A 9784-nucleotide genomic window follows, 5' to 3' on the forward strand; every position below is an offset into this window, starting at 1 on the left:
TTCACATGGTAACTCTCCAGGATGTTATCCCACTATTTCAAAAACACGATTTCATAACAACATCAGACCTCAAAGATGTGTATTTTCACATACCCATCCATCCGGCGCACAGAAAATATCTCAGGTTTGTCATTCAAAAAAAGCACTATCAGTTCAAGGTGTTAGCCTTTGGAATAACAACAGCTCCAAGGGTATTCACAAAGTGCCTAGCGGTAGTCGCAGCCTACCTAAGAAGACAACATATACATATCTTTCCATATCTAGACGATTGGCTGATAAAATCAAACAGTCATACGCAGTGTCAAAACAATGCGCATTACGTAATACAAACCCTGCACACGCTAGGGTTCTCCATAAATTACCAAAAGTCGCAACTACAGCCTGCGCAAATACAACAGTATTTAGGGGCAATACTAAATACTCAAAAAGCGCTAGCAAGTCCAAATATGCAGAGAATACAAGCATTCCAAAATATAATAGCACAGATACAGACAGGTCAACAGTACACTGTCAAATGTGTCATGAAAATGTTAGGAATGATGGCATCACGTATTGCAATTGTTCCACATGCAAGACTAAACATGCGGCCCTTGCAACAGTGCCTTACACAACAATGGTCACAAGCACTGGGTCAACTTCAAGATCTGCTGTTGATAGACCACCAGACATACATGTCCCTTCCGTGGTGGGATTCCACAAATCTAGACAAAGGGCGGCCATTTCAAGACCCTGTGCCTCAGACCATAATTACAGCAGATGCATCAATGATTGGCTGGTAAGCTCACCTCAGCAATCACAACATCCAAGGACAATGGGATGCCCAACACAAACAGCTAAACATAAATCACTTAGAGTTGTTAGCTGTCTTCCTAGCACTCAAAGCTTTTCAGCCTCTTCTCATTCACAAGAATGTCCTGATCAAACAGACAACATCACCACCATGTATTACCTAAACAAACAGGGAGGGATACATTTGTCCCAACTCTCCCTCCTAACTCAAAACATTTGGAAATGGGCAATACACAACCAAATTCACCTGATAGCACAATACATTCCAGGGATACACAACCAATTGGCAGATGTTCTCAGCAGAAATCAACAACAAACACACAAGTGGGAGATTCACCCTCAAGTACTTCAAAAATACTTTCAACAATGGGGAACACCAGACATAGATCTGTTCACCCCCAGCGAAAAACACAAAATGCCAAAACTTCACATCCAGATGCCCACATCCCCTATCCAAGGGCAAACCTCTATGGATCAATTGGTCAGGGATATTTGCTTACGCTTTCCCCCCTCTCCCAATCATTCCATTTCTAGTCAACAAATTGCGTCAAAACACACTCAATATGATACTCATAGCACCAACGTGGGCACGTCAACCGTGGTACACAACACTATCAGACCTGTCAGTAGTACCACACTCCAAACTCCCGACCAGACCTGTTAACACAAAACAAAGAGCAGATCAGGCACCCAAATCCCAACACACTCCATCTGGCGATTTGGCTCGTGAGGTCATAGAATTTGGGTATTTACAACTACCATCAGAACGTATGGGAGTAATTAAGCAAGCAAGAAAACCCACTACTAGACAGTGCTATTCTAACAAATGGGAAAGATTTGTATATTACTGTCAATCTAAACAAATTGCCCTTCTTACAGCATCAATACAAGATATTGTATGCTATTTACAGAAATCAAATTTAGCATTCTCTTCCATAAAAATACATCTTACTGCAATTTCCGCAGATTTGCAAAATGTACAGCACAGCTTTTTATTTAGAGTTCCTGTTACCAAAGCTTTCATGGAAGGCTTAAAACACATCATTCACCCAGAATACCTCCAGTTCCTTTGTGGAATGTAAACATAGTGCTTACGGGACTCATGGGCCCACCATTCGAACCTATGTACTCATGTCAAATGCAATTCTTAACATGGAAGGCCTTCCTAGTCGCAATTACATAATTACAGAGTTAGCGAAATTGAAGCTTTCACTATTGAGGAACCGTTCATAAAAGTAAACAAACATAAAGTCATACTACGAACTAACCCTAAATTTCTTCCTAAAGTAGTATCACCTTTTCATATCAATCAAAAAGTGGAACTACCAGTCTTCTTCCCACAGCCAGATTCTGTGGCAGAAAGAGCTCTACATACATTAGACATTAACATTGCACTAATGTACTATATAGATAGAACAAAACCATTCAGAAAAAACTAAACAGCTATTTGTAGCTTTTCAAAAACCCCATACTGGTAACCCCATTTCAAAACAAGGGTTAGCAACATGGATAGTAAGATGCATCCAAACATGTTACGTTAAAGCCAAAAAACAACTCTTAGATACTCCTAAAGCACATTCCACAAGGAAGAAAGGTGCTACAATGGCCTTCTTAGGAAACACACCAATGGCTGAAATATGTAAGGCAGCTACTTGGTCAATACCACATACATTTACTAAACACTATTGTGTAAATGTTTTAGCAGCACAGCAAGCCACAGTTGGTCAAGCTGTACTAAGAACATTATTTCAAACAACGTCAACTCCTACAGGTTAACCACCGCTATTATGGGAGGACTAACTGCTTTGTAGTCTATGCACAGCATGTGTATCTTCAGCTACACATGCCATTGAACGGAAAATATCACTAACCCAGTGTACATCTTTTTGTGGCATGGTCCGCTGCAGATTCACATGCACCCTCCCACCTTCCTGGCAGCCTGTAGTCGTTTAAGTTAACAACACTTGTACATATGTAGATATATATATTTAACATTCCATTAGCTTGTACATCTCTTTTCTTTATACTCTATCACTCCTACCTTACCCTCTGCGGGAAAACAATCTAACATGGAGTCGATGCCCATGCGCAATGGAGCCGAAGAGGAGGAGTCACTTGATCCCGTGACTCGAAAACACTTCTTAGAAGAAAAACAATTTGTAGCACTCCGAGCCCAAAACTAGATGGCAGAAGTATGCACAGCATGTGAATCTGCAGCGGAACATGCCACGAACAGATGTACACTGGGTAAGTGACATTTTCCATATATATATATATATATATATATATATATATATTAATATATAGATATATATATATATATATTTTTCATCCGCTGGTCTTTTGTTTTTGTTGTCATTCACATTTGTTTCTGACCCACTTCAGCACTATTTAGCATGCTTCGGCCTTTCCCTACTTTCATTGTGAGTGATAGCATGCCTTTCTTTCCCAGGGAGCACATCCGTACACAGTAGTTCCCTTCAGTTCCGGCACTCTTATCCCAGTCTGATTTCAATTTTTGTTTTATTTAGACCAAAAAATAATTTCACTTTAAGTTTTCATATTGGCAAAGGCCCAGCATCTTGAAAAAATGTTCTGCAAAAACTTTGAGAAAACAAACTGACAAAGCTAGAAGGCTAGCAGCCAGGGCCAGCCCTAATGGCTTTGCTAGTGCTTGTTTGGTTGGTTTTAGCATTGGTTGTGTGGACAACGTCATGCACCAAGGAATTGTATGTGTTTCACTGTATCGTACTTATGGCATCTGATGTTTGCAGTGGATCACCTTTGGAAAGAAATGCAGTCTTCACAGAAGTCGTTCAGTTTTGGTTGTTAGTTGCCTGGCAGTATTTAATGAAACATTGGCATATCGTATTGCAATGGTTTATTACGTTCAGTGCTGGCTGTGGAGTCATTTCAGAAGAACAGGGTAAAAGAAAATAGATGAAATTGTTAATGAAGGCACTTTCTCGTCATAAAGAGTTGGTCTAATTTTCGCCTATGTACATCACTGCTAAGTGGCCCATTTCTTTTGACCACTTCCAGACAGTTCTCCTTTCTTAGCCAAAGATCTTTTCGTTCCAGGACTTGTCATTTTTCCTTCCACCATTATGAAAATGACAGCAGTTTTGGCTAAAAAATAACCCTGAGACAAGCTGATGAAGTTGCACTTTGCTTTGATCCTCTTGCATCTGTGTTGGTGTTCTTGTGTATGCCTCTGTGTTTGTGGCCGACTCTGTCCATGGGTGCATATAAAATACAGGGTATTTGAAAAAGATCTGTTTGTGGGGTTTACCCACAGATCGCTTCCGGCCATTGCATAAAAAAGCACCCAAATGCATTAGAGAGGCTGAAAATTTCCTTTTGTGCTTTTATAAAATTCCATAGTGAGGAACTCGTCCGATCCCATCAAATACAATAAGACAGAGCTTAAATAGAAGTGGGTGGGCTGTGCATGTTTACAGTGGGACGTCATGAGACTTTGTGCTATATTCAGGGAAAAGACAGCGTTCTGGTTGTCAGTTCCATAAAGCGTTCACTCATTCGTGATTTCTTTTCTGCATCAAATATTAAGGATTAAGTGTAAGATTACTGTTTTTAACCAACAGGCTTTAATTTCCAGCTACCCATATGTCGAGGAACGGAGTAAGACATCTACTATCCCGCACCTTTTATTTAAATTACTGAAAGTTTTCAAGACAGAATCCATTGTTAATAATGATTTTTTTAAACTCAATTTTGTATAAATAATCAAGCTTTAAATGCAAAGGGCTGCAAGTACTGCTAATCAATGATAACTATATCCCGCAGATTTTGAAAAGGGAAGGCTGCATCTATCCAGTTTTAACAACTCATCGATGCAAAAGAGGTTTTAATTATTTAAATGTAGGATTTGTTTTTTCCTTTTAGTGGAACTTTTCTAGTTGATGTCTAGTCATCAATTTATAATAGTCTCCCTAAAGATGACCGTGGTTCACCGGTCCAATTATTGTAAATTTCCTGTGTATATTAAACACAAGTTTACATTTTAAATTCCTTATGGAGCCCTATAGTACAAAGCACGTGTGTGGGTGGATGGTAGTTTTGCGTTTTCTGCAAGCTATAGAGTTTGTGGTTTATATCCATACCCTAAGTGAGCTAACTGAAACGTGGCTTCTAAACTTCATGTCCTACGTAGGTTGCTCTGTTATGACTATCCCTGTGCGACTTAATTCCGGCCAGTTCTACTACTGTACCTCGGCCTGTGCCTCCTGTTGTGCATGGTCTGTTTTCATGGGTGACTACGTAAAAATTACTATTTCTAGGGGTATTGGTCAATGAATATGCTTTATATGCATGCAAAATATTAAAACCAAATCTGATGACTGTCACTAATCGCTCTGTTTCTTCTATCTTTCAAATCGAACACATACAAAGACAAGCATTTTCAATGCAACGGGTCTCGCATTTGTTCGAGTTAGAGCTATTAGATTTGTAAAGCGAAAAAAAACGCAGCGCAATCGCGCTGCTTGGAAAATAAACAGATAAAGTAGTCCGGATTCCAGGCTGAAAACATCGAGCCTCTTATGTTTTTGGTACTTTACCGGTGCTGTGTAGGTGGGCTAAACACCGGAAAAGGCATGAGGTATGCATGCCTTTCACAAATGAAAGCAAGCGGATTTTAAAAGGCAAGCCCACGCACCAATGTAAGTGACTGACGTGGTTTCAAGCCCAAAGAGAGACTACAGAATGGACGGAGCACTTTTTGCTCGCCCATAAAAAAAAATACAAATCCAGACCTTTATTCCTCTCTTCTCCCCACCCTTCTCTGATTGTTTATCACCTAAGAACTCTTGTACTTAAACTTCAGATTCATCTTCACTTTGTAGTTTGATTCAGCTTCCCAAAATAAACTGGTTAATTGCATCTATGTCTGCAAAGGAATTTCCACTTCATTGTGTTATTTTCCATCTAGTCCTTTTTAAGTGGAAAATGTAAAATGGCTGTTAGTGAAGCATTTCTAAAATGTTTTCTGTGTGTAATCGATGTCAAGTAATACTATTTTTCTCCCTTTTACAGAAGAGCACGAGGAACCTTGCAAGAAAAAAATGTCTACAGAATGTAGATCTGCTAAGACTATTCCTAGTGCGGTGAAGGTTAAAAAAGGGACTGTTTCGGGCTCCCCTAGTGAGTTCATGCAGAAAACAAAAGTTACTGAAGCAGATGATTCACAGCTAAACCCGAATTCGGACATGCCTTCTTTGAATTCAGGCTTTGAAGAAAAGTGTTTAAAAACAACAGCCAGGACAAGTTGTCCAGATGATCAAAATGATGAAGGATGTCAAAAGACTGACACCGCCCCAACTTTGCCTTTGCTTCAATCCACAGTAATGACTTCTCCTAATAATGAATCTGGGGAAACAGCTCTGCGTCTGATTGAATCTGCAGCAAAAGCTTTGCCCAATATTGAACGAATAGCGACATCTTTGCCTCTGATCGAACCTCCTGCAACAGGTGAGTTGAGTGCACCTGTGGTGTCGGTACTGCCTTTGATTGAACCTGTATCGTTGGCTCTCCCTCTCATTGAGCCTGCAGCTTTGGCTCTCCCTCTCATTGAGCCCTCATCAACGTCACTGCCTCTGATTGAGCCTGGAACAATGTCTCTGCCTCTGATTGAGCCCGAGGCAACATCTCTGTCACTGATTGAGCCTGAGACAACTGCTGACCCAACTGAGCCTGTGGCTTCTGCACTGCCTTTGAATGAACCTGCAGGTTTGGCTCTGCCTCTGATTGATACCACAGCAACAGTTGTACCTCTGATTGAGACCACAGCAAAGGCTGTACCTCTGATGGACACCACTGCAAAGGCTGTACCTCTGATGGACACCACTGCAAAGGCTGTACCTCTGATGGACACCACTGCAAAGGCTGTACCTCTGATGGACACCACTGCAAAGGCTGTACCTCTGATTGAAACCACAGCAACTGCTGTACCTCTGTTTGAGACCACAGCAACGCCTCTGCCTCTGATTGACACCACAGCAACGCCTCTGCCTCTGATTGACACCACAGCAACGCCTCTGCCTCTGATTGACACCACAGCAACGGCTCTGCCTCTTATTGACACCACATCAACGGCTCTGCCTCTGATTAAGTCTGCAGCAGGGCCATTGCCTTCAACTCAGTCTTCAGCAGAGCCATTGCCTCGAAGTGAGTCTGCAGCAGTGCCATTGCCTCGAAGCGACTCTGTGGTAGTGCCATTGCCTCGAAGCGAATCTACAACCGTGCCTGTTCCTCGGAGCAACTCCACAGCAGTACCTTTGCTTCTGAGTGGGTCAGCATCAGCACCTTTACCACGGAGTGGATCCTTGGCAGCGTCTTTACCTCGTAGTGAATCTACAACAACAGCATTGAATCTGATCCAGTCTGTGACAAGGGCTTTACCTAGGAATGAGTCGACAGTACCAACTTTGCCTCCCATTGAATCTACATCAAGTTATCGCCCAGCACAGTATAGTGGATCCAAACTAAATACTGTCGCTCATGAAATTAACCACTCTTCCAATATCCCACATGAATCTTCATCTAAAAGCACTTCTCAGACTATGGTCAGTTCAGTTAAGTTACCCCGCAAGTTAACAGCCGAAGACACCAAACAAAAGCAGACTTTCTTCAACAAGCTCTATAAAAGTGTTGCTTGGAAACTTGTTTCTGTTGGGGGCTTTAGCCCTTCGGTGAATCATGTGGAGATCCTAAGAGCAGCAATAGAGTCTCTGAAATCTACATTGGATGTTGATTTTGTCCCACTTAAAGAACTGGCAGATTTGCCTCAGAATAAAACTTCTCAAGAGAATATTGTGTGTGAACTGAGATGTAAGTCTGTGTATCTGGGTACAGGTTGTGGGAAGAGTAAGGAGAATGCCAAAGCTGTTGCTGGAAGGGAGGCTCTGAAGGTGTTTCTCAAAAAGAAGGTGGTGGTTACAATCTGTAAACGAAAGTATTGTGGGCAGGAAATCGAAGACCTTGTGCTTCTTGATGAAGTTTCTCGACCCATAAGCTTGCCTCCTGCATTGAGAATTCCTCAGGACCTGCTGTAATGTACCCTAAATAATATATGTTGCTCTGTGTTTTATAGTCTAAAGATAAAAAGATAAAGGAGAATTTCAATGATTGATTTTTGGTTTGTATACAAATTTCTTTCAAGATATTTTGTATTTCCTTCCTCCTTTCCAATTTTACAGAAAAATATATTTTTGTTCTTTTTTTACTCCTTGGCAGTTAAAATAATTTATTAAAAATGAAAGTTGGGCCCAGTTCTACTTGTTTGTCGGTTGTGTGCCACAGTGAAGGGCCAGCAACTTGTGCTTGTTCTTTAAATGGTAGGTTTTCACCTTGGCTAACATGACCATTTTAGATCCTGACCTGCAGGATGGTGTACCATCTATTTAATTGTATGCCTCAATGGCAGACTACTGTATATTATTTCATAAAATGGTTATTTTATTTCCTAATTTTAATTAAGATGTGGAAGTATATGTGGTTTTGCATTCAGACAGAAAGATAATGTTATTTGTCTTGTTTTAATGAAGTGAAAATGACTAAACAATAGATATTATGGCAGTTTTACAAATACAAATAGATTTGATTCTAAATAATAAATGAAGAAGTATCCACTTAGTTGATATAGTTTTCCCTACACTGGATTGGCTCAACAGCAAATGATTGTTTGGCTCTGTTAAAGTTTGCGCACAGATGTTTACTGTTTCAACCAAATCTGTGAATCTGATTCATTGTCAGAAAACGGCAGGATGGCACTGTTGCTAAATGCAGGGAAATGCTTTTGTGAATGAATGCTATTAAAAAGTTTGTTGCAATTATTATCACTGTTTCCAAAAGTCACATTTATTTCCCTTTTTGATGCAGTTCTAGATTTAATATACTGTTCTTTTTATGGCTTTGCCACTCAGAAGGAACATTGTCGGGTAGCACTGAAAACGGATTATTTGAACAGACTCACAATAGAACTTGATTTAATTACTTTGTGGTTTACTTTTTCAAGGTTTACCCCACACACAGATCTTCAAATTTCGTACACACACATTCTGTACACATGCAAACAAAAAACAATGTAAACCCAGTTTGATAAAGATAGGATCTAGCTTTGCAGTTTTCTAGGTGTCATTCTTAAGTTCAAACTGTCACAAGCAAATGTCTGACCGATCCCCATCAGATGCACCTTTGGTGTTTAGGATTAGAACACCACTCCAAGACCTGCAGAAATTCCACTTTGATGAATCTAAAGGCCATTTGCTACTGTGACGTGGTTATATGTTGACAACTACCAGAGGGCTGCACACAGTGACTGGTGGAAGTCTAGGGGAAGGTCTTGTTCCCACTCCAGAAGTCATTCCTTCAGTAGATTTTCATCACTGTTCAATTCCTCAAGTTAGTCGAAAAAGAAGCTCCTTCTTGAATGTCTGAGAGGATGCAACATTGTAAATATGCCTCTTGATCTCACTCTCAAACTTGATCTACTTTGGAGCCGATTCCAAATCTTGTCCTGGGGCAATCCGACTTTCTGGGTCCATCGATGTTGTCACAGCACATCCCTCTGGGCTTTAAGGGACCTCAAAGACCTCCACCTGGAACCCTGCTGGGGGGGGTACCATCTTCTGAGCCAGCTGAATCCTATGGGCCTATTTGTACCCTGTACCGGATTCAGTGCTGACATCTGCCCTAGCACCACAACCAGAGCAAGACCCTGGAGCATCAACGTTGAAAGAAGAAGCACAATCAGTAGTGCTGTCTGACTGTGAGCTGACTTCGCTCGACCGAGGGTGCATCTTAATCCGATTGGGCCGGTGACTTCCTGCAACCCCTTGGATTCTGATACGTTGCCCTTGCTTCAATGAAGGGACCAGATCATCTGGAACCTTTTTTGCACATACTCTGATAAAAATCATTATGGTGAAGAGGACGAATTTGCTCAACCCTATACTGATGACATGCTTCATAGGCT

General features: G+C 41.0%; 1 protein-coding gene across 1 annotated transcript in view; it reads left to right on the forward strand.

Annotated features, from left to right (window-relative positions):
* Positions 1–8645, forward strand: part of CDKN2AIP (CDKN2A interacting protein) — a 71594-nt gene extending 62949 nt beyond the window's left edge. Inside the window, exon 3 of the mRNA XM_069199284.1 lies at positions 5845–8645. Coding sequence (XP_069055385.1) covers positions 5845–7862 — 2018 coding nt within the window. The 3' untranslated portion in view covers positions 7863–8645. The remainder of the gene's footprint in view (positions 1–5844) is intronic.
* The last annotated feature ends 1139 nt before the right edge of the window (positions 8646–9784 follow it).

This window comes from Pleurodeles waltl, chromosome 1_2 (genome assembly GCF_031143425.1).
Source record: "Pleurodeles waltl isolate 20211129_DDA chromosome 1_2, aPleWal1.hap1.20221129, whole genome shotgun sequence".
Taxonomy (NCBI): Eukaryota; Metazoa; Chordata; class Amphibia; order Caudata; family Salamandridae; genus Pleurodeles; species Pleurodeles waltl.